The 24,736-nt window shown below is 42.4% G+C and overlaps 2 protein-coding genes across 3 annotated transcripts; both read left to right on the top strand.

The window, feature by feature from the left end:
- The first annotated feature begins 3,887 nt into the window (after positions 1-3,887).
- On the top strand, positions 3,888-16,241 carry LOC106958321 (dual specificity tyrosine-phosphorylation-regulated kinase 2-like). Of its 2 annotated transcripts, none has more exons than XM_015050170.1 (6): positions 3,888-4,777; positions 7,423-7,532; positions 12,303-12,505; positions 12,595-12,889; positions 13,903-14,319; positions 15,291-16,241. In XM_015050170.1, the coding sequence occupies exons 1-6, from the start codon at positions 4,735-4,737 to the stop codon at positions 16,020-16,022; spliced, it is 1,800 nt and encodes a 599-aa protein (XP_014905656.1). In that variant the 5' UTR covers positions 3,888-4,734; the 3' UTR covers positions 16,023-16,241. The 2 variants fall into 2 exon arrangements, with proteins under 2 accessions (XP_014905656.1, XP_014905664.1); XM_015050178.1 differs by lacking the exon at positions 3,888-4,777 and adding an exon at positions 4,807-4,920.
- Positions 16,242-19,400: 3,159 nt separating this feature from the next.
- On the top strand, positions 19,401-24,736 carry LOC106958334 (dual specificity tyrosine-phosphorylation-regulated kinase 2-like). The gene is made up of 4 exons (XM_015050190.1): positions 19,401-19,648; positions 19,738-20,032; positions 21,045-21,461; positions 22,433-24,736. Exons 1-4 carry the CDS (start codon positions 19,416-19,418, stop codon positions 23,162-23,164), a joined length of 1,677 nt encoding a protein of 558 aa, XP_014905676.1. The 5' UTR covers positions 19,401-19,415; the 3' UTR covers positions 23,165-24,736.

The raw sequence follows: 24,736 nt of genomic DNA, 5'->3' as shown, positions 1-24,736 counted from the left end.
AATGACGTTGGTTTTTATTTTTATTTTTTTTTCCCCTTTTATCCCCATTTTCAGAATGGCCCCTATTTTCCCTCAGCTAATTCCATGTGGGAGTGTGTGTGTGTGTGTGTGTGTGTGTGTGTGTGTGTGTGTGTGTGTGCATGTTTACGTGTGTGTGTGCATTTTATTTATTTTATGGTTCACAACCATCCATGTGAAATTATGTAAAGGGTGTTGCTTTACTTTTGCAATTTATTTAGTTTTACTTGTACAACTGTGTATAAATATGACTAGACCTGTACAGAAATTTAAATGAAATAAAAGGGTAACATCTTTATTGAAAAGGTGTTATGTGTTTGTTTAAACAGTTGTTTTGCTTCACATTCGTATGAAGTTGCATACAAAAATCCCTAATTAAGTGTTAGTATGTTTATTTTGGTCGGTGACACAGCTAAGCACCACCTACTGGATCCCTGGTATGAACACAATGTGTAGTTTAGTCATGAACCTCAGAAAGTGCTGATCTCCCTGTGTCATGATTTCCTTCTGAAAAGCCCACTTGCACTACTTTCTAACCACCAGCAGGTGGCCTCATCTAGACCACAAGCGCCACCTGTACATGCTGCATGGAAGCTACAGCTGTTCGTCCTACTTTGTGTTTTCTTTTTTTATCTGCTCACAGAGAACCCTGTAGCAGCGGCTCTTTTTACAAATGCCACCTTACAACGCACTAAGCTTTCCAAATTACTGCTATGATGTCAAAAGCTGATGTGGCTCTCCGCCCAGGGTGGCGTGGCTTTTGTAGGAAGAGCTGATGGGAGGGTGGCTGCAGCATCTCAGCGTTGTACGTGCTGTAAGAACTGTACTTAATGACCGACTTAAGATCATGAAACTTTTATTCTGTTTGTGAGAAAAAGAGACTTTTATGAGCATGAAAAGCACAACAGACAAGCAACTCATTCATAAAATTATGTTTGTAAAGACAGATCAATATTTTTTAAATCTTAATATTTCTGACAACTTATGTAATAAAACGTAATACTTAACTTTTTTGCAGACTAGCGTGACAGATTAGGGCCTTGATCAATGCAACATAACTTTGAACGACTTCTTGCTGGAAGGTTGGATTTGTTTAAATCAAGTGAGCACTTTTTCTGACAGTAGGATGAGAAGATTATGAAAAATTCCCTTGAATCTTTCCTTTAAATCTTTTTAGATTTTTACACAAAACATTCCCCTGTTCGATATATACACGAATGGTAAATGTCCTGCGATAGATGACGTCAAAAACTACAAAGGTATGAAGTGGAGACTGGGTGAAATAACCAGCACCTGGACATTTCCCATCTCTTGTGTTCGTGATAAAAAGAAACATTATTTAATTGCACTGCATGTTTTTATGCAGAAGTGATTTACAAGTTCCAAGTCAGAACAATAAGTAGAAATAAAATTCAAAGATTGAAATAGGAAAGTTATTAACCAGTCCTCACTGTAAAATCCAATATGTGTTCAACATCAGCGGTAACAATCGTGATTAATAGTTTAATATCGAACTTGAGTTAAATAATTAAATCTGAATTAGCTAAAATGCTACATCAGAACTCCCTGTTCCTAGTGTTTGAACTGCTCATCTTTTTTGATTATGTGGGTTATTTGTGCTACATTAACGTTGGCTTATCTTGTTTTTAATTTTCAATAGGCTAAGACAAAATTTCCTCTAAATATTACCGACGGCAGCCTGAGCCGCAGCCTTGGTGCTCGTATCATAGCGACAGTTTGGTTCCACAATGAGTTCCCTTTTTTAGGGTTGGGTTAGTTGAACTCTGTTTTCACTGTCCTTTTAGAATATGGTGTTAAAGCAATAAAGTAACAGGTGTCGGCGTCTGTCACGGGATTTATGACCAAATACAGCCAGAAACCCCCACAAGGACCTATAGGTAGCTTTTGCACCTGGCCCTATGTTTTGCTGTAGCTGTAAATTCAGCAGCTGGGGTTAAATAGGGTGCCTGGCCCACACTCTCACATGCCCAACCTACTTTAGAGGAAAGTGCGAAAAGCGTTTCAGTTTATAGACATTGTCACATACACGAGCTAAGAATAATCAATATGGTGTTTAAGGGTTGGCTGATGGCCAGGAGCTAACTAAATCTGTGTCAGCATGCATATTTATGGAAGCAAATATAGACAGGGCCCTCTTCTCACCTCTGAGAAAGAGCTATGATTAGCTTTACCCTCTGCAGCCGCCATGTATCACTTTCTGAATTTAGCCCCGGTCCCCTTCTCATGCCGGCCCGGTCTTACTCCGTCTGTCCTATTCGCTGCCTCCAACTATTTGTGTCTCAGTATGGATCTTCGTGACCTCTCAAGTTTCAGTTCGCAGTTTTCCTCATAGGGTATTTGGAGTGAATGACCGTTAGCGACGTGTGGCCCTAACAAGTTCTGCACAAAACGTATGCTTTAAATATTTAACAACACAACCGCTGCTTTTCTTTACTCTTCATTCTGACAAACAGAAAGAGCCGAGCTGATTTTGCAGAATAAAAAAGTATTTATAAAAATGTGTCAAATATTGCTTGAGATCTTAAATGGATACGGAACGATTTCTTTAAATTAAATCTTGATAAATAGCTGTCGGAAGTCAATGTCTTCCCTGTAGTAGGTATCTTGATTTACTGCTGATTGAGATTAGTTAATCCCAGTGGCTCAAGTTAACTAAGAGATGCCAAGAAAAAAGACTTCTATATTATAAAGCAAATAGAACCTGAAAAAAGGAGATTTAGTAATCTTTATGTTACTGCGATGTTTGCCTTGTATGGTTATTTTCACACGTACCGAGAGTAAAAAAAAGTAAAGCAATTCTGATTAGACACTTCCTTTCTATTCCTAAATTAACTAAGAGAGTGTAGGAATTAATATTAATACAATTCTGTTTTTAACTCACTTGAAAAACCCTGAACTATCCATTTTAATCTCTCTTTCAGATTTTTCATTTGGCAATGAAGAGAAAAGAGAATTACTGTAGGTTTTTACAAATTCAAAACAAGTGGCATCTCGAAGAAAATGCTTTCATAAGTTGGTTGTCATGAACATTATGTTACAAAAACAATCTTCTGATTTGCAACTACACACACAGTAGTTAAAGATGTAGCTGTTAAACCTATTTACTTGCTTCCTTTCTGAATTGTTTATTACAATACCTACACAGACTGTCAGTTCCTGATTTTTTGTATGTTAATTGTTTTGACAAAAGTGTCAGTTTCTGCATAAATGCATCCGTCACACTGCATACACAGGTCTGTCGCAATAAACAATGAATCAGTTAATCGCCCGATAATTTCCATTCTGATTATTACTATTTTTTGAAGGGCGATTTTATTTACAGACACTTCATAACTCATTTTATTTATGGTTTCAGCTGTGTGTGGGTTTTTATTTCTATTTTAGTTATTGTTTCCTGGTTGTTGTGTTTTCTTCTCAATATATTTTCCAGTTCCAGTGTAAAGTATTCTATACAAAATCAAAGTTTGTTGGTCTTTTAGAGAACGAAATTGCTTTATTATGCCATGATATATTACTTCAAAATGGTCTTAAAGCAATATTATTATCATTTATCGCAATAACTTTTAGGGCAACAAAATTTGTTATCATGACAAGCCGATGGATACACATTGCCAAACAAAACACTCCCCCATCCCCACTAATTGTGCAGATGACACAATTAGATTATGCCAGTTTTTTTTTTTTTGCTTGAAGTGTTTAAATGCTTCAAAGAAAATGCGGTGCAGGCAGCTGAATTTTGTGATAATGGACTCGACAAACAGCCCAAGGTTCATCTGCAGCGCTCGAGTGACCGCTAGGGGGCGCCCTTTCTGCGTCCTTTCAGCCTTCCTAGCTAAGCGCCGCCCTGCTCCCTCCCTCAGTTTCCCTGCTGACTCTGGGCTCACTGAAGACGCCCTTAGCAACAACATACAGCTCAGAATAAGATACTCTCGCCACGCTCAAGAGGGATTTAACAGCACTGACTTCGGCTGAAAGCTTTACGCGAAGAGGACTCTCCGCTTGTTTTCTGTTGCGGACATGGAGCTTATGCGCGGCTCTTGCTCGCCTGACCATTTGGCTAGCTTCCACTGAGGGAAGAGTGAAACAGCTCTGAGCTGTCCCAAAACAGGACGAATCTCTGGGGGGCTCAGCGAGTGGCAGCATCGCTGTTTGCTAACTACCGAGTCAGCTAACCGGGACGGGAATGGTGCTCTGGACCGACTCATTGTCTTGTCAGAGAAAGGCGAGGGGTACGAGGGCCAAGACACCCAGCTGTGATATTCGGACTCAAACTGTTTTCAACGGAGGGAGCGGCTTCGGTCCGGACGGGTGTTTTTGTGGCTGCTTTGAAAGCTAGCTGGGCTGGCTAGCTGCGGGTAACGACCCCCACTGCCTGTTGAAGTCTTTCCAGACTGCTGGCGAAGCTAATGTTAGCCAGAAGTATAAATACAGCAATCTGTGTTTTTAATAAAGCCGGGAATCACTGTCAAATCCAGAATAAAGAGAAGGAGTAAAAGCCCCCCAAAGAAAAAAAAAACTCGAATTTAAACTTAAACTAAAGCGGGGAGTGTTTTAAACACTAAAAAAGACTTTTAAAACTAAGTTTTAGATGCTATTAGCTGAGTTTGCTAGGTGAAAACGGTGTGGACCCTTTTCTTTTTTTTATCAGTTTTTTTTTCTCACTTTGGATGCTGGAATCACGTTTTCATAGCAAATATGATGATAATAAGCAGAAAACCAGAAGCCCCGATAGCAACAGGTAACCACAACAGCTCTTTCTGTCGTTTGCTTTTGTTTGTTTTTGAAAACGTTAATTTTGGTCGCTTCATGTACGAGTTTCCATCTTTTTTTGGGTTGTCAACGAAACATCCTGCACCAAAAGCGACTTTAATTATGAGCTTGGTTAGTTTTCCTTCTTTCAAATGTTTTTCTGTGTTGTCATCCGGGTTGTAAACATGCTTTGTGGCGCTTATCAATCTTAAGACCTCTGTGTACTGTTGAAAGTTAGTCCAGGAAGTACTGCGTTGTTTTTCCATCTGTCCAGTAAGCCCTTCTTCTGTTTATGGTCGTATTATTAGCTGTATTTGGAATTTGATCGGGTCATATACCACGATAGTTATTATTTTAGTGTGTTGACTGCAGGTTTATTGTTATGTGTACAGGAAATAGGCGGTTTATTCTGTCTGTAGAGACACTGTTCAGAGTTACCAGGAAGCAAAAAGTCTGACTTTACAACACTTACAGCCCCACTTGCACGTTTTATGATAAATGAACTCCTGTGTTTGTTTACTTGACCCCTGTCGCTACCTTTTGATTTCTTCGAATGCTTTACAGGCGTACTGATTTTAATTCTCCAGGTTTTTTAAAGTTAGATATGCACCAGTTGATGATTTAAAATTTTAAGACAAAGGCAAGAGGCAACTGGTTTGGTGTTTAAATCCAAATTTACTAGTATTTCTTTTCCTTTTGCATTTAAAATGACTAATGATGGCATTTATTACATCAATTCCTCTTGTATGAGTTCTTGTCCTTTGGGGGAAAAAAAAAATCAAGTTCTGGAAGTGATGGCATACATAATATCAGTTCTGGTTAGCACATATGGATGTCCAAATTATGTTTTTAAAAATCTCAACCTAAGAAAGAAGTTTTCTTTTTATACTTATTCTAATTTCAAATTTTTCCTGTGTTTGATAGATTCAAACGCAGCAGAAAACATCTGGAAAAATGTATCGGTGTGCCATGACAGACGGGGCTTGAAAGCTCACAAGGATAAAATTGATTAAACGTCCTTGAGACGAGTGTGAACTGAGGGCCTGAGGCAGAGAGCTTTTTTTTTTTTTTTGACCTGAAAATGTTGAAATGACCAAAACTTCAGAAATATAAAATTGCAAAGTTAAATTAGTGGCACCTTCTGGTCAAGTTAAGTTCTTGTTGCCTGAATAGCTAATGAGTACGCTCAGTTTAAATGGCGTTTTGGGCGTCTTCACTCAGTAACAACTCGCACATCGAAGCATGTCATTAGGTCACCACGTAGCATTTTGGTATGTTGTGTTCACTGATTTCCAAAAGATAGAATTTTTCAGTTTCTGACCATCCAGTCAGCAATTTGGGCCGGTCAAGCTGAGAATTAGCTTGACCGACCCGATATCTTTGAGTTTCTGGAGCAACTCAAAGATATTTCCATTATTGGATGGATTTCTGGTCAGACAAAAAAAAAACAACCCAACAGTTTCTTTGCAAAGGCTTGCGTGGACGAGTAAGTCGGGTCTCCTGCAGAAGCTGCCGATTTCCTGCTGAGTAATTAGGAGTTTGCAGATGGCTAATGGAGCCCATGCTTGCCTAATATTGTGTGTGCGCGGCTTTAATGCGGCTGGTTGCTGTGCTGTGCAGGTTTAATGTGTTTGTATCCAAGCAGCAGGCCTAATCTGTTCAGAAGCCGGTCTGTTGACGGAGTTGCACGAGGGACGTGGGCCCTCTGACGCATCTGCTTATGGTTACAGCATTCTCAAGGCCCGGTCGGTTAGAAGATCAAACAGACCAAAACTGAAAGCCTTTGTCCGAGTTTGGGGTTGCAGTTTCAAATTTACACAGCTTTTCCTCTCGCCTTTCTTCTGCTGAACCAACGGCGAGTGTAGGAGCTTAGATGACTGTTGGCATAAGCAGTCGGCGGATGGTGGCTTGCCACTTTGGTAACTGCCTTCCCAAACGCTCTCCTCGCCGCCGTGTCCTCCCGCCTGTATGATCTCAGGTTACTCTAGGTGTCTGACTCGAGGCCACAGAGGTGAGCGCGAAACTCAGCACTTATTGAATGGCAAGCCCACGCATCCATCCATCCATCTATCTAGAACTCCCAAGCACACCTGGTGTGGGCCTTAAAAGATTTGGCCGAATGGGCAGATGGACAGATGGAAAGATGCTGTCGTCACTGAGGCATCTGTTACCCCCATTAGGCCAATAATACCACTTGCAGCGCTAGCGATCTGGGACCCTAAGCCCTATCTAAGCTGTTCAGGTCAGAGCCCTGGGCTCGGATACAATGTGTGGCACACAATAGATACAATGGTTTACCTGCTAATAATGGCCCTTTCACTGTAAACGTGGGCTGGGATCTTGTGGCAGGCAGTGTTCACTCCACAGGAGGAGGAGGAGGGAGCCCTGCTGAGGTTAGCTGAAGGGATTTGTCAAGTCCTTTGTTTTAGTGATATAAGGTAGTTTTTTTTTTTTTTTTTTTTTTTTTTTTTTGGAGCTGTCCAGATGATTTATGAGCTAATCAATGGGACTTTGCCTGGTTTTCTCTGTGTAAGATTATCACCTCTTATCACATCTTTATCCTTCGAGTGTTGCAGATGTTAAAGGGCCCGCTGCTGTCACACTGATTTGTTTGGTCACTTTTGTCCCCCGCAGCGCGCCATGGTGACGGCCTGTACGACTCCTACATGAGAACAGACCACATTCTGAAAGACGAAGCAGACTCAAACAGCCCTTCTGGACTGCCCCCGATGCCCAAGCACACAGTGAGTGGCGCACGGAAAAACACAAACACAAAGAGCTCGGAGCTAGTTAAAGCTCGTTTCCTGTGCCGAGGCTCTCTGTCTTGAGACATCCTGTTCCTCAGAGAGACGTCCCCTACAGTATGCCCTGTTTCTGTTCGTCTTTGTGCGCCTCCTCCCTCTTTCCCCTTGTTTTTTTTTTTTTTTTTTTTTTTTCCTTTCGTTTTGGGAAGCTTGTCTCCTGCCTTATCTCCAGTGTTTTTTAACGCGGACAGTTTTATGCCCCTCAATGAGGAAGCTGTGATCATGTGAGTAATATCGATTAGTTTCCTGGAGGCAAATGAAAACGATGAATGCGGAGCATCTCTGTGTCACAGTGAAACGTGCAGAGTGAGTGTCCCCCAGAGACCCAGCAGCAGTTATTTATTTTGTCATTTTAATAGTGCAGGGAAGACGGAGACACACTGTGTGCAGAGGAAAGCTATGCACGCCCCTTGAACTCCTTTGCAGTCTGTCGCAATATAGCAATGTGACAGAACAAACACAAAGTTGTATATTTGTGAAGTGCTTTTATATTTATCCCCCTTTACTCGCCACTGCAGTGGAAGCAGTAACTTTCAGAAGTTACACAATTGGTAAATGGAGGCAAGCAGTGTGTGTTTTCACATAGAACAGTTCAAGTGTGCAGCACAACTTAAAAACTACCAAGATGTGACCGTCTACTTAAATTGACAGGTCAGGATATGGCAAAATTAATCAGAGAAGCAGCCTAGAAGCCTTTGGTAGCTCTGGAGGAGCTGCAGAGATCCACAGCTCAGGTAGGGGATTATGTTGACAGCACAACCATTGGACGTAAACTCAAATCTTGTCGGGATAGAACAGTGGCAAGGGAAAAGACATTATTTAAAGAAGGCCATAAAAAAGTCCTAAGAAACTTGCAGTTGTAATTTTACAAAAATGTCTTTATCGTGTTTATTCATTGAGCCTGAATGCGTGACTCTATAACACAAATCCCGATAAAATAAATTAAAGTCTGCAGGTTTAATGTGAGAGAGTTCCAGGGAGAAAACTAGTCTTACCAGAATCTGACTACTAGTTAAACTCCTCATCTGCTGGTGACTTTTGCGTGACTGAGGAAGCGGTTTCACTCTGATTTATTCCACAGGTTCTGCACGTATTCGTGCACACTATAGAATGCAATCTATCCGATTCTGTAAGACAACCTAAAACATATACCGTCTCTGTTCCCCTCTCCAAATGTCCCCGTCAGCAGAAAATGCATGCTCTGTTTTCCACATTCCAGCAAAAAAAAAAAAAAGGCTGGTTTGATACATTGTAAAGATTTATTGGACTTGAAAATGTGACCCACAAACCAAATCACCGATCAACATCCTCCCTCCCTCTCCCGTTATGCCCGCCGTCGGTGGGCTCGCTCAGAGGTTAGGCCTAGTTTTCTATTCTAGTCTGACTTTTCTTCTTCCTTTAGTGTTTTTTTTTTTTTTTTTTCAGCGCTCGCAGAGGTACCGTCCTCTGCTCAGCATGACTGACAGGAGCTCGTCCCATTTCGAAAGCGCTTGGAGAAAAGCTCTGTCCACTGTTATAGTAATGGAAAATTATGGAATTTGATTTGATGGAAAATGCTGAACTTTCCCTGCTTTTGCAGACATTTAATGGGTTTGTAAGCAGATTCTATTAGTTTAAGGGGGAAAAAATTGAACAAATTATTGCTGTAATTGGTGATAAGCATTAATTATTCCAAAAATACTTATGGCTTTTACAGACAAAATAAATGTATCACAAACCGATATAAACAAACTAGATTTTCCTGGGTGTTCCTAAGACTTTGAAGTCGAGTTGAGCGAGATGCCGAAGAAAGATATTGATTGATGTGTAAAACTCGCAACTAACAAAGTCTCATTTTTTTGGACTCTTTTAATTTCTTTGGCTTATCTGTTTGTTTAATCTCAAACATTTAAAATTGAACAAAAATATTCATAATTATGCAACACAAGACAGAGTAGCTTCAAGTTTTCTTCCCGAATTAACAGAATGTTTTTGGAAAACGGTGAATGTGGAAAAGTACTCCGTCATGAATGGAAAGCGTGGATCCGGTTTAAAGCCGACTTTGACCAAAGGTTGCTGTGTTTGTATGTGCTACACAAGATGGAAACCTGCGTGTGCTCAGGCGCAAAATAAAAGCGTCCTTAGGTGTTTCTGACAGCTCAGCGATAAGCTCTTCTCCATCTGTCGGAGAGTACAGATTCGCACACAACTCGCATTACCCTCAATAATACCTGCGTTAGAAATCTGCTTCCTGTTTCCATTTTTGTCCGCGCTTCAAAACGATTTATGTTGTTTATAACACCCGCGGCCCGGTCAGCGGGTAATCCATTATACTGCGGCACGTGCATGAACCCTTGATTATCTTTTTTTTTTTTTTTTTTTATACGAGCGTGCACGTGTTTCCCTGAGCAAAAAAAAAAAAAAAAAAAAAAAGCAAAGGGGTCACGATAGATGACATTCACTGTGACTGCAGAACAGCTGCGTGAGACACTGCTTCAGCAGAAAGGCTCGTAATAAGTTCAGGCTACATGGCGACATGTATGGAAACCAATCCTGCATACCTCGTCTATTTTCGGGGTCTCAAACTTACAACATAAACACTCTCCCGACTGAGTCCTCTTTCAAGGGAACATGTGCTTTTAAATCACAACTTCTCGTTTTGTTGTCTCTGTAAATTAGCACGGCTTCGGTCATTTCAGCGTCGAGGAAAGACGGTTTCCTCCTCCCAAAACCACTTGGCGATTAGAAGAGGAGCTTTTCAAATGTGAAAGAAAAGTCAGCCCGACTCTTTTTTTTTTTTTTTTTTTTTTTTGTCTTTATAGTTGCACTGCTTCTATAGTTTGGGAGCGTAATCTGACTTTAATGACTATTATTTCCTCTGCGCTCCATAATCTTGCGGAGGGTTTTTCCGCTGGTGAGAAAGAAGAAGGTCAGACAGCGTGGAAGAAGGAATTCCTGGCATTGCCAGAAGGAAACGCTTTACTGGAAAGGCTCGAGACCTTTTTTTTAGACTTTATAGCCCTAGTCTTCCCTTGAACAACCAGCGATATCTCACTTTACGAGTCTACGAGTATGTAGTGTGATATTTTGATCTATCAGTAATCTTTATTGTTGTTGACAGCATCCTGTCTTTGTCGTAGCACAGAGACGGTCGACGCTGGAGGTCTTGGCCTAACAGAAACATTATGATTACCTCGAGGAGTTAAATACTGAACTTTATGAGCTACATGTGGCTGTAGTGCTTTGAGGTTGCTTGCTTACAGTGTTTGACTACATTTCATCTTTACACCCTCTTTGTGACATCTGCTAAAGGTTACAGCCAGAAACCTCCACGTGACTGACCAACAAAGTCGCATGTGGTTAAATTCATCCACCATCAAGCTTTCGTTCCTACGTGAAATACAGGGCCACCAAAGTTACTTAAATGGCAAACGAAGGAGCCTGTACACACTATCGCAGCATTGACAAATGGTGGTGGCAGCATCATGCTGTGAGGATACTTTTCTTCAGTATGGATAGAAGGAAGCTGCTCAGAATTGTCATGCAATTCATTATCTATAAATGCCTTATAGCGCTGTATTTTTTTTAATTTATCGTTGTCATGATAAGTTCCAGTAAATGACACTTAAAACTTTCAATGCCGTCCATGCCGCTGGGATTGTTGGTTTGTAATATTTTTGTTCAATAAAAACACCAATAAATGTCAATAAAGTTGAAAAAAAACCCCATTGAAATGCAGTTACGACTTGCAGTTCAACGATACAAATCACACTTCTTTATGTGGCTGGTGTCCTAAAAAGAAGCATGTTTCAAATGGGAACGTTTCTGAAGAGCAACATTTGAGTTTGTGGGGCTAAAATAGCTGCGACACACAGCCGTACAGTTACAGTTAAGTAGTTGTTGGCGTCACTTTTATCGTTATCACAGTAGTGCTGCAAAATATTATGATAAAACTTCAACTTCATATCACCCAACCCTGTGGCCTAGTCAAAGTCAAGACTTCAGAATTAATGGCATGGCTTTGCTATTGTTTAAGAAGAATGTGAGCTGGTGGAGTGGCTGTCATCAACGAAAAATGTTCGTTCCACAAAGTTGCTGCTCCGCCACATTCACCAGCTACGTAATACTCTGTGTTCGTCCACCATTTAAAATCCCCCCAAAACACATTTGAGTTCCTGGTTTTCCATGAAAAGGTTAAAGGGGTAATGCATATTTCTACAAGTTTGGTGTAGATGTTAAAGAAAACAACCTTGTAAACACAGAGGTGGGTGTGGCTTAGCTCATTTGCATGGTTTTCCAGTGAGGTGTTGGAGTTTGTCACGTTGGAAAGTTTTCAGTCGGACTGGATCCAGATCCAGTCTTGCCAGTTTACCAGCTGCAAGCTGCAGAAAGGCTGCTTGGCTTTAAACACTCCACTCAGAAGTCGGTTGTTTATATTTCTGCTTTTCTTCATCAAAACCTGACCTAGTTCTGCTAAATGCTGAGCTCTCTGTTTTTATCTGCAGCAGTTATTCACATCTTTTTTCTTTTTTTGTCACAATAAATCGAATACTTCACCCTCTACTTATCACATAAATTATAATTCAACATTTAGGGTAAGATGTTTCATGTTATTTTGGTTCCTTTTGAAATTATAAAGAATCAGAGACGTTTGTTGTTGTTGGTTTTTTTTCCCCCTGCCCTTTTGCATTTATTAACATGTATCTGTTTTTTTTTTTTTTTTGCTTACAGGTTGTCGGTAACAAAGTCGTAATGAGGGATCAGTTGAGCGTGCGAGGTGGCCAGCTGAAGGTCAAGTACCTGTATGAAGACTCAACCAATAACCGGAAAATCAACGCTATAACCACAGCTGTCATTCAGAACGCTGGGAGCACTGGCCAGACGCCCACCAAAACCACCGTCTCCACCCTGTCCAAGGATCACAGTGCGGACAGGTGAGGAAAACACACTCCAGTTATCAAATGCGTCCTCAAAGGCGAGATAGAACTCGGCGTGTTTACCCTGCCGCCTTTATTTGCCTCAGCTCTGACTCCAGTAAGGGCTCCACTGAATCATCTGGATCACAAGGAGCTGGGAACGGCGGCAAACTCTGCAACACCCTCAATCCCGAGCAGGCTCTGAGACTCTACCGGTCCCAGCTGACCACCCTGGAGCACACCGAGATCCAAGCATACCCGGATATCTACTTCGTGGGACCCAACGCGAGGAAAAGGCCTGTCGTTCCCGGCGGAAACAACAACTGCGGCTACGACGACGAGCAGGGCGGCTACATTCATGTCCCTCACGACCACCTGGCGTACCGCTACGAGTTCCTGAAGGTAACCTAAATGAACGTTTTTGGGTCCAAGACCCGCATACACTTGAATTTTGCTTTAAAATAAAACTGATGCTACAGCCAAAAAATTCCAAAGAAATCCCTGGAACTACCTTGATGAAAAAAAAAAAAAGAAACAGTAACTGGTGACACTAATCTTCAGATTAGCAGCATTCTTTCAGCATGAGTCACAGCTACAAAAACTTGATCTCGTCTCATGCTTGGATGACTCTGTACCTGTCAGACTAGACCACGCCCATTTCCACCTGGAGTTTCCCTGGTTTCATTACAAATAAGGCAAATGATGTCACTTCTGATATGGTTGCACGTCAGAAAACGGCGCCGTTTGTTTCTTTTGGTGCTACAAACTGTGAACAACACAAGTTAGGGAACGGATAGGGAGCTAAAGAGTGCCTAGACCAGAGGTGGGGTGAAAACTACTTTGGCATATTTTTACTCAAGTAAACTGAAAAGTAGCCATCTAAGAAATTAATCAGTTAACAGTAGAAAAGAACCTGGTAAAAATGCTGAGTAACTCGTCAAACATCTGTCATTTAAAGTTTTTAAATTTCTGTGAAAATTTAGGTATTTTAAAGACCAAATTGACAACAATTCATATAAAAGACATAATTACAAAATAACAAAATTAATTTCTTTCAATAAAACACTAATTAAACCCCAGGTCTATTTTTGTGTCTGGTGATTTTTATTTTTATTTTTTATTTTTTGGTTAAAACAAGCTTGTTCTTCCTCCAGTGAAGTTACGCATAGTGAGTTGAGTTTCCAGATATTTTATTCAAGTAAAAGTAGCCATGCTTCATAATAAAGTTATTCAAGGAAAAGTCAAAAACTACAGTGTAGTAGAAATACTCCTAAAAGTCGTTTTACTTATTTATTTTTCTCCAAAAGGTCACTCAAGTAAATGTAACTAATCACCACCCAACTCTGGCTTGGACCCGTTTCCAAGCTTCTTACTGATTTAGTTCGGTCATGAATCGATTTCCTCTTCCTCCTCAGATCATCGGTAAGGGTAGCTTTGGACAGGTGGCTAAAGTCTACGACCACAAGCTGCAGCAGCACCTGGCCCTCAAGATGGTGCGCAACGAGAAGCGCTTCCACCGGCAAGCGCAGGAGGAGATCCGCATCCTGGAGCACCTGCGCAAGCAGGACCGCAACGGCGCCATGAACGTGGTGCACATGCTGGAGAACTTTACCTTCCGCAACCACATCTGCATGACCTTCGAACTGCTCAGCATGAACCTGTACGAGCTCATCAAGCGCAACAAGTTCCAAGGCTTCAGCCTGCCGCTGGTCAGGAAGTTTGCGCACTCCATCCTGCAGTGTCTCGAGGCGCTGTCCCGGCACAGGATCATCCACTGCGACCTGAAACCTGAGAACATCCTGCTCAAGCAGCAGGGCCGCAGCGGCATCAAGGTAGCGCTCCTGACAACTTCACACTGATATGATTCTTGGTTATTATTCGTTCAGTCAGTCATTAAGTAATTTGTTAAGCACACTCCAAAACACGGCAACAATTTGAATAAGTTGTTGCAGACAGAAACACGGGGCTTATTCCTGTCCTACGCTATCTAATGCTTTCTTTCTTATCATCCATGAGTTCATCAGCCTATAATTTAATTCCAATTTTTATTTATTTATTTATTTTTTAACCTTGATTTTTTTTTTTTTTTGTAAATTTATAAACATGTCGCAAATCATATTTGGATTCATGTAAGAAATTTTTGCAACCCAGCTGGCAGTAAACAAAATTTTTCTCTAAGCATCATTTGTATTATTTTATAATAAAACAAATCATAAAATTCCATGATAGCAGACTTCAACTTTAACATTCCTTAAAGTTGAAGTATGTAACATTTCTCAAAAGTTTTTTATATATTTGTTAAAACTGCCTCAATGTCATTACAGTTTGTCATGAAACAGCACCGTTCCGGCCAAAAAAAACAAAAAATCAGAGCCAGGAGGAGTGTCTTAGTGCTGTCAATCAAGCATGTGTACACGCTGCTCAGTGTGCTTATTGCAGAGAAACAACTTACCGTTATCCACCGTCATCAGTGGCTCTGCTAACTAGCTTTAGCATTAGCAGCAGGCTCTGCTGTCAGGAAGAAGCTGTAGTGTAGCTTGGAGAAAGAGAAGAGGCGGGAGGAGGTGAGGAGCGGCGTGCATACATGCGCATGATTGACAGCGCTGAGACACTCCCCCTGGTTCTGATTCACAGGTTATTTGTCTCATATTGTACTGTCACAACATGGTGACACTTTGAACAAATACGTAAAAACAAAAAAAAGTATTTGTATGCTGCAGACTTTTTACCGCTTTTCCCAACCTGATGCTGACTCCCACATTTTTTTGTTTTTCTCTCCCCCTCCCCCATCTGTTTCTGCTAGGTGATTGACTTTGGCTCCAGCTGCTTTGAGCACCAGCGGGTCTACACCTACATCCAGTCCCGCTTCTACCGGGCTCCGGAGGTGATCCTCGGCTCGCGCTACGGCCTCCCCATCGACATGTGGAGCTTCGGCTGCATCCTGGCCGAGCTGCTGACGGGCTACCCGCTGTTTCCCGGTGAGGACGAGGGTGACCAGCTGGCCTGCGTCATGGAGCTGCTCGGCATGCCCCCGCAGAAGATCCTGGAGCAGGCCAAGAGAGCCAAGAACTTCATCAATTCCAAGGGTCAGCCTCGCTACTGCGGGGTCAGCACCCTGCCGACCGGCGCCACCGTGCTGACGGGGTCGCGCTCGCGCCGCGGCAAGATGAGGGGCCCGCCGGGCAGCAAGGATTGGAGCGTCGCGCTCAAAGGCTGCGAGGACCCCACCTTTACTGACTTCTTGAAGAAGTGTTTGGACTGGGACCCCTCTTCCCGCCTCACGCCTAGCCAGGCCCTCAGACACCCCTGGCTGTACCGCCGGCTTCCCAAGCCCCTCCCCGGGACGGAGAAGAGCCAAGGGGCGCCTGTGAAACGGCTCCCCGAGCACCACAGCACCTCCTTCCCCTCCATCATGACGAAGGGCGGACAGGGCCTGGGCACAACGGCTCCCGGCAACAAACTCAAGAGCAACATGATTGGAGATTCAGGGGAGACCATCCCTCTTCGCACAGTCCTACCTAAACTTGTCTCCTAATAAAAAAAAAAAACAGTGAGAGAGAATCCTCTGCTCGTTCCACCCACTCCTCAGGAGGAGTCCACACACGGAGGACGTGGTTTTAAAACTTGTTTGGTTGTTCTTCTATTTGTTTTTTTTTTTCTACTGAGGTGTCGACACCCCAGTTCCTGGTTTTAATATTAGCAAAACAAAGAAAGAGAAATTATGACGACAAACGAACAAAAAAAAAAAAAAAAANTGTCCACTGTTATAGTAATGGAAAATTATGGAATTTGATTTGATGGAAAATGCTGAACTTTCCCTGCTTTTGCAGACATTTAATGGGTTTGTAAGCAGATTCTATTAGTTTAAGGGGGAAAAAATTGAACAAATTATTGCTGTAATTGGTGATAAGCATTAATTATTCCAAAAATACTTATGGCTTTTACAGACAAAATAAATGTATCACAAACCGATATAAACAAACTAGATTTTCCTGGGTGTTCCTAAGACTTTGAAGTCGAGTTGAGCGAGATGCCGAAGAAAGATATTGATTGATGTGTAAAACTCGCAACTAACAAAGTCTCATTTTTTTGGACTCTTTTAATTTCTTTGGCTTATCTGTTTGTTTAATCTCAAACATTTAAAATTGAACAAAAATATTCATAATTATGCAACACAAGACAGAGTAGCTTCAAGTTTTCTTCCCGAATTAACAGAATGTTTTTGGAAAACGGTGAATGTGGAAAAGTACTCCGTCATGAATGGAAAGCGTGGATCCGGTTTAAAGCCGACTTTGACCAAAGGTTGCTGTGTTTGTATGTGCTACACAAGATGGAAACCTGCGTGTGCTCAGGCGCAAAATAAAAGCGTCCTTAGGTGTTTCTGACAGCTCAGCGATAAGCTCTTCTCCATCTGTCGGAGAGTACAGATTCGCACACAACTCGCATTACCCTCAATAATACCTGCGTTAGAAATCTGCTTCCTGTTTCCATTTTTGTCCGCGCTTCAAAACGATTTATGTTGTTTATAACACCCGCGGCCCGGTCAGCGGGTAATCCATTATACTGCGGCACGTGCATGAACCCTTGATTATCTTTTTTTTTTTTTTTTTTTATACGAGCGTGCACGTGTTTCCCTGAGCAAAAAAAAAAAAAAAAAAAAAAAGCAAAGGGGTCACGATAGATGACATTCACTGTGACTGCAGAACAGCTGCGTGAGACACTGCTTCAGCAGAAAGGCTCGTAATAAGTTCAGGCTACATGGCGACATGTATGGAAACCAATCCTGCATACCTCGTCTATTTTCGGGGTCTCAAACTTACAACATAAACACTCTCCCGACTGAGTCCTCTTTCAAGGGAACATGTGCTTTTAAATCACAACTTCTCGTTTTGTTGTCTCTGTAAATTAGCACGGCTTCGGTCATTTCAGCGTCGAGGAAAGACGGTTTCCTCCTCCCAAAACCACTTGGCGATTAGAAGAGGAGCTTTTCAAATGTGAAAGAAAAGTCAGCCCGACTCTTTTTTTTTTTTTTTTTTTTTTTTGTCTTTATAGTTGCACTGCTTCTATAGTTTGGGAGCGTAATCTGACTTTAATGACTATTATTTCCTCTGCGCTCCATAATCTTGCGGAGGGTTTTTCCGCTGGTGAGAAAGAAGAAGGTCAGACAGCGTGGAAGAAGGAATTCCTGGCATTGCCAGAAGGAAACGCTTTACTGGAAAGGCTCGAGACCTTTTTTTTAGACTTTATAGCCCTAGTCTTCCCTTGAACAACCAGCGATATCTCACTTTACGAGTCTACGAGTATGTAGTGTGATATTTTGATCTATCAGTAATCTTTATTGTTGTTGACAGCATCCTGTCTTTGTCGTAGCACAGAGACGGTCGACGCTGGAGGTCTTGGCCTAACAGAAACATTATGATTACCTCGAGGAGTTAAATACTGAACTTTATGAGCTACATGTGGCTGTAGTGCTTTGAGGTTGCTTGCTTACAGTGTTTGACTACATTTCATCTTTACACCCTCTTTGTGACATCTGCTAAAGGTTACAGCCAGAAACCTCCACGTGACTGACCAACAAAGTCGCATGTGGTTAAATTCATCCACCATCAAGCTTTCGTTCCTACGTGAAATACAGGGCCACCAAAGTTACTTAAATGGCAAACGAAGGAGCCTGTACACACTATCGCAGCATTGACAAATGGTGGTGGCAGCATCATGCTGTGAGGATACTTTTCTTCAGTATGGATAGAAGGAAGCTGCTCAGAATTGTCATGCAATTCATTATCTATAAATGCCTTATAGCGCTGTATTTTTTTTAATTTATCGTTGTCATGATAAGTTCCAGTAAATGACACTTAAAACTTTCAATGCCGTCCATGCCGCTGGGATTGTTGGTTTGTAATATTTTTGTTCAATAAAAACACCAATAAATGTCAATAAAGTTGAAAAAAAACCCCATTGAAATGCAGTTACGACTTGCAGTTCAACGATACAAATCACACTTCTTTATGTGGCTGGTGTCCTAAAAAGAAGCATGTTTCAAATGGGAACGTTTCTGAAGAGCAACATTTGAGTTTGTGGGGCTAAAATAGCTGCGACACACAGCCGTACAGTTACAGTTAAGTAGTTGTTGGCGTCACTTTTATCGTTATCACAGTAGTGCTGCAAAATATTATGATAAAACTTCAACTTCATATCACCCAACCCTGTGGCCTAGTCAAAGTCAAGACTTCAGAATTAATGGCATGGCTTTGCTATTGTTTAAGAAGAATGTGAGCTGGTGGAGTGGCTGTCATCAACGAAAAATGTTCGTTCCACAAAGTTGCTGCTCCGCCACATTCACCAGCTACGTAATACTCTGTGTTCGTCCACCATTTAAAATCCCCCCAAAACACATTTGAGTTCCTGGTTTTCCATGAAAAGGTTAAAGGGGTAATGCATATTTCTACAAGTTTGGTGTAGATGTTAAAGAAAACAACCTTGTAAACACAGAGGTGGGTGTGGCTTAGCTCATTTGCATGGTTTTCCAGTGAGGTGTTGGAGTTTGTCACGTTGGAAAGTTTTCAGTCGGACTGGATCCAGATCCAGTCTTGCCAGTTTACCAGCTGCAAGCTGCAGAAAGGCTGCTTGGCTTTAAACACTCCACTCAGAAGTCGGTTGTTTATATTTCTGCTTTTCTTCATCAAAACCTGACCTAGTTCTGCTAAATGCTGAGCTCTCTGTTTTTATCTGCAGCAGTTATTCACATCTTTTTTCTTTTTTTGTCACAATAAATCGAATACTTCACCCTCTACTTATCACATAAATTATAATTCAACATTTAGGGTAAGATGTTTCATGTTATTTTGGTTCCTTTTGAAATTATAAAGAATCAGAGACGTTTGTTGTTGTTGGTTTTTTTTCCCCCTGCCCTTTTGCATTTATTAACATGTATCTGTTTTTTTTTTTTTGCTTACAGGTTGTCGGTAACAAAGTCGTAATGAGGGATCAGTTGAGCGTGCGAGGTGGCCAGCTGAAGGTCAAGTACCTGTATGAAGACTCAACCAATAACCGGAAAATCAACGCTATAACCACAGCTGTCATTCAGAACGCTGGGAGCACTGGCCAGACGCCCACCAAAACCACCGTCTCCACCCTGTCCAAGGATCACAGTGCGGACAGGTGAGGAAAACACACTCCAGTTATCAAATGCGTCCTCAAAGGCGAGATAGAACTCGGCGTGTTTACCCTGCCGCCTTTATTTGCCTCAGCTCTGACTCCAGTAAGGGCTCCACTGAATCATCTGGATCACAAGGAGCTGGGAACGGCGGCAAACTCTGCAACACCCTCAATCCCGAGCAGGCTCTGAGACTCTACCGGTCCCAGCTGACCACCCTGGAGCACACCGAGATCCAAGCATACCCGGATATCTACTTCGTGGGACCCAACGCGAGGAAAAGGCCTGTCGTTCCCGGCGGAAACAACAACTGCGGCTACGACGACGAGCAGGGCGGCTACATTCATGTCCCTCACGACCACCTGGCGTACCGCTACGAGTTCCTGAAGGTAACCTAAATGAACGTTTTTGGGTCCAAGACCCGCATACACTTGAATTTTGCTTTAAAATAAAACTGATGCTACAGCCAAAAAATTCCAAAGAAATCCCTGGAACTACCTTGATGAAAAAAAAAAAAGAAACAGTAACTGGTGACACTAATCTTCAGATTAGCAGCATTCTTTCAGCATGAGTCACAGCTACAAAAACTTGATCTCGTCTCATGCTTGGATGACTCTGTACCTGTCAGACTAGACCACGCCCATTTCCACCTGGAGTTTCCCTGGTTTCATTACAAATAAGGCAAATGATGTCACTTCTGATATGGTTGCACGTCAGAAAACGGCGCCGTTTGTTTCTTTTGGTGCTACAAACTGTGAACAACACAAGTTAGGGAACGGATAGGGAGCTAAAGAGTGCCTAGACCAGAGGTGGGGTGAAAACTACTTTGGCATATTTTTACTCAAGTAAACTGAAAAGTAGCCATCTAAGAAATTAATCAGTTAACAGTAGAAAAGAACCTGGTAAAAATGCTGAGTAACTCGTCAAACATCTGTCATTTAAAGTTTTTAAATTTCTGTGAAAATTTAGGTATTTTAAAGACCAAATTGACAACAATTCATATAAAAGACATAATTACAAAATAACAAAATTAATTTCTTTCAATAAAACACTAATTAAACCCCAGGTCTATTTTTGTGTCTGGTGATTTTTATTTTTATTTTTTATTTTTTGGTTAAAACAAGCTTGTTCTTCCTCCAGTGAAGTTACGCATAGTGAGTTGAGTTTCCAGATATTTTATTCAAGTAAAAGTAGCCATGCTTCATAATAAAGTTATTCAAGGAAAAGTCAAAAACTACAGTGTAGTAGAAATACTCCTAAAAGTCGTTTTACTTATTTATTTTTCTCCAAAAGGTCACTCAAGTAAATGTAACTAATCACCACCCAACTCTGGCTTGGACCCGTTTCCAAGCTTCTTACTGATTTAGTTCGGTCATGAATCGATTTCCTCTTCCTCCTCAGATCATCGGTAAGGGTAGCTTTGGACAGGTGGCTAAAGTCTACGACCACAAGCTGCAGCAGCACCTGGCCCTCAAGATGGTGCGCAACGAGAAGCGCTTCCACCGGCAAGCGCAGGAGGAGATCCGCATCCTGGAGCACCTGCGCAAGCAGGACCGCAACGGCGCCATGAACGTGGTGCACATGCTGGAGAACTTTACCTTCCGCAACCACATCTGCATGACCTTCGAACTGCTCAGCATGAACCTGTACGAGCTCATCAAGCGCAACAAGTTCCAAGGCTTCAGCCTGCCGCTGGTCAGGAAGTTTGCGCACTCCATCCTGCAGTGTCTCGAGGCGCTGTCCCGGCACAGGATCATCCACTGCGACCTGAAACCTGAGAACATCCTGCTCAAGCAGCAGGGCCGCAGCGGCATCAAGGTAGCGCTCCTGACAACTTCACACTGATATGATTCTTGGTTATTATTCGTTCAGTCAGTCATTAAGTAATTTGTTAAGCACACTCCAAAACACGGCAACAATTTGAATAAGTTGTTGCAGACAGAAACACGGGGCTTATTCCTGTCCTACGCTATCTAATGCTTTCTTTCTTATCATCCATGAGTTCATCAGCCTATAATTTAATTCCAATTTTTATTTATTTATTTATTTTTTAACCTTGATTTTTTTTTTTTTTTGTAAATTTATAAACATGTCGCAAATCATATTTGGATTCATGTAAGAAATTTTTGCAACCCAGCTGGCAGTAAACAAAATTTTTCTCTAAGCATCATTTGTATTATTTTATAATAAAACAAATCATAAAATTCCATGATAGCAGACTTCAACTTTAACATTCCTTAAAGTTGAAGTATGTAACATTTCTCAAAAGTTTTTTATATATTTGTTAAAACTGCCTCAATGTCATTACAGTTTGTCATGAAACAGCACCGTTCCGGCCAAAAAAAACAAAAAATCAGAGCCAGGAGGAGTGTCTTAGTGCTGTCAATCAAGCATGTGTACACGCTGCTCAGTGTGCTTATTGCAGAGAAACAACTTACCGTTATCCACCGTCATCAGTGGCTCTGCTAACTAGCTTTAGCATTAGCAGCAGGCTCTGCTGTCAGGAAGAAGCTGTAGTGTAGCTTGGAGAAAGAGAAGAGGCGGGAGGAGGTGAGGAGCGGCGTGCATACATGCGCATGATTGACAGCGCTGAGACACTCCCCCTGGTTCTGATTCACAGGTTATTTGTCTCATATTGTACTGTCACAACATGGTGACACTTTGAACAAATACGTAAAAACAAAAAAAAGTATTTGTATGCTGCAGACTTTTTACCGCTTTTCCCAACCTGATGCTGACTCCCACATTTTTTTGTTTTTCTCTCCCCCTCCCCCATCTGTTTCTGCTAGGTGATTGACTTTGGCTCCAGCTGCTTTGAGCACCAGCGGGTCTACACCTACATCCAGTCCCGCTTCTACCGGGCTCCGGAGGTGATCCTCGGCTCGCGCTACGGCCTCCCCATCGACATGTGGAGCTTCGGCTGCATCCTGGCCGAGCTGCTGACGGGCTACCCGCTGTTTCCCGGTGAGGACGAGGGTGACCAGCTGGCCTGCGTCATGGAGCTGCTCGGCATGCCCCCGCAGAAGATCCTGGAGCAGGCCAAGAGAGCCAAGAACTTCATCAATTCCAAGGGTCAGCCTCGCTACTGCGGGGTCAGCACCCTGCCGACCGGCGCCACCGTGCTGACGGGGTCGCGCTCGCGCCGCGGCAAGATGAGGGGCCCGCCGGGCAGCAAGGATTGGAGCGTCGCGCTCAAAGGCTGCGAGGACCCCACCTTTACTGACTTCTTGAAGAAGTGTTTGGACTGGGACCCCTCTTCCCGCCTCACGCCTAGCCAGGCCCTCAGACACCCCTGGCTGTACCGCCGGCTTCCCAAGCCCCTCCCCGGGACGGAGAAGAGCCAAGGGGCGCCTGTGAAACGGCTCCCCGAGCACCACAGCACCTCCTTCCCCTCCATCATGACGAAGGGCGGACAGGGCCTGGGCACAACGGCTCCCGGCAACAAACTCAAGAGCAACATGATTGGAGATTCAGGGGAGACCATCCCTCTTCGCACAGTCCTACCTAAACTTGTCTCCTAATAAAAAAAAAAAACAGTGAGAGAGAATCCTCTGCTCGTTCCACCCACTCCTCAGGAGGAGTCCACACACGGAGGACGTGGTTTTAAAACTTGTTTGGTTGTTCTTCTATTTGTTTTTTTTTTTCTACTGAGGTGTCGACACCCCAGTTCCTGGTTTTAATAATAGAAAAACAAAAAAAAAAAAATTTTGGCAAAAAACGAAAAAAAAAAAAAAAAAACAACAAACTATCACACAGAGGTTTTTATACAGAGGATTTCCTTTAATGGCTGTGAATTTTTCAGTTTACAGCCTGTTGATTTTTAGATGATGCTTTTTGGGTGGGGGGGTGGGGGGGGGCCAGAAATCTTCCTTGTGAGTGGACAGCTTTTTATTTGTTAAAAAGAAGATGTTTTTAGACCTCTGCTTGATCTCTCATGAGTGTTGTAGTGAAAACGCACTCGAGCACACCTGCACTGTCACTTGGCTCACTTCACACAGGACACCGCCATTTTGAATTCTCTCTTTCCACGTGCAAAACTTGAAAAGGGCTGTAGAGATTACTCCCATCAGGTGAGAGCTAGCTGGGAAGAAGGTGCGTGCTAGGCCGACGGAAGTTGACGGCAAAGAGAAATGCGACACAAATGCAAATTTATGCTCACGACGATTTTAAGGAGGTAAAACAGGTCTGGCTTTATTTGTGGGGAATAATTACAAATCGCAGTGCCTTGTAAAATATTCACACTGCCTTGACTTTTTTTTTTTTTTTTCACGTTTTGTCATATTGCAACCTCCAAACATCCAAGCTGGGGATGTGTTTAGCACAGCGGGTTTCTCCCTGACACGTCTGGTTTGGTCCGTGGTCTTCGTGACGCTGTTTGTTCAGCGACGCTCTTTGGAAAACTTCCTCTGAAGTCACAGAACAGGCGCATTTGTTGGATTTTTAATGCGAAATTAACGGAAACCCAGTCAAAATGATCAAACGACCCGACTGCATCCTTCAAAAGATTTTTTTTGAGAGGCTTCAGCTATCAATTCTGGGGAGCTTCCATGCTGGAGAGAAGCGTTCCCACACCATAACGCTGCCACTACCATGTTTTACAGCATTAGTAAAGAGGGACGGGGGCAGTCTGACAACTCCAACTGTGTCGCCATCACAATCTCTACTTCTGTGCTGGTTTACCAAGGCAAACCATTCTGCATAACTTTGTAAACATAGTGAGGGCAGTTGTGGTGCAGATTAAATAAACTTGGGGCAAATTTTAAGAATATTTGAGAATTTGTGTTACTTTAATAAATTGGGTTTCCATTATTCTTCACTGTAAAGTGAAGAGTTCCCACACCATGATGCTTCCACTACCTTCTAACACCTTAAGCGATGATTCCCGGTGAGTTTGTGGTTGTAACGTGTCAGTGTTAAAAAAAAAAAAAGTTCAAAAACGTCTGAATAGTTTTCCAAGGCACCTTCCTTCCTGTCTTTCCTTTTGCCTTAAGGACACCACCCTGCTGTTTGACATTAATGTGTGTGTGCTTTAGCCGAGAGGGCAAGGGGCAACCTATTTACAGCTTCTCCTAGTTTCACCACACTGGTGGAGG

This window comes from Poecilia latipinna, unplaced genomic scaffold (genome assembly GCF_001443285.1).
Source record: "Poecilia latipinna isolate Pla-1442-1.1 unplaced genomic scaffold, P_latipinna-1.0 Scaffold48, whole genome shotgun sequence".
Taxonomy (NCBI): Eukaryota; Metazoa; Chordata; class Actinopteri; order Cyprinodontiformes; family Poeciliidae; genus Poecilia; species Poecilia latipinna.
The sequence above is the reverse complement of the archived record's forward strand: the minus strand, read 5'-3'. Positions and strand labels throughout refer to the sequence as shown.

Bases quoted from the DNA above. Each gene is read 5' to 3' on its own strand.
- LOC106958321 (XM_015050170.1), top strand. From the start codon at position 4,735: ATGATGATAATAAGCAGAAAACCAGAAGCCCCGATAGCAACAG. The intron at 7,533-12,302 runs GTGAGTGGCGCA...TTTTGCTTACAG, and splicing joins CCCCGATGCCCAAGCACACA to GTTGTCGGTAACAAAGTCGT. The intron at 12,890-13,902 runs GTAACCTAAATG...CTTCCTCCTCAG, and splicing joins ACCGCTACGAGTTCCTGAAG to ATCATCGGTAAGGGTAGCTT.
- LOC106958334 (XM_015050190.1), top strand. From the start codon at position 19,416: ATGTATCTGTTTTTTTTTTTTTGCTTACAGGTTGTCGGTAACAAAGTC. The intron at 20,033-21,044 runs GTAACCTAAATG...CTTCCTCCTCAG, and splicing joins ACCGCTACGAGTTCCTGAAG to ATCATCGGTAAGGGTAGCTT. The intron at 21,462-22,432 runs GTAGCGCTCCTG...TGTTTCTGCTAG, and splicing joins AGGGCCGCAGCGGCATCAAG to GTGATTGACTTTGGCTCCAG.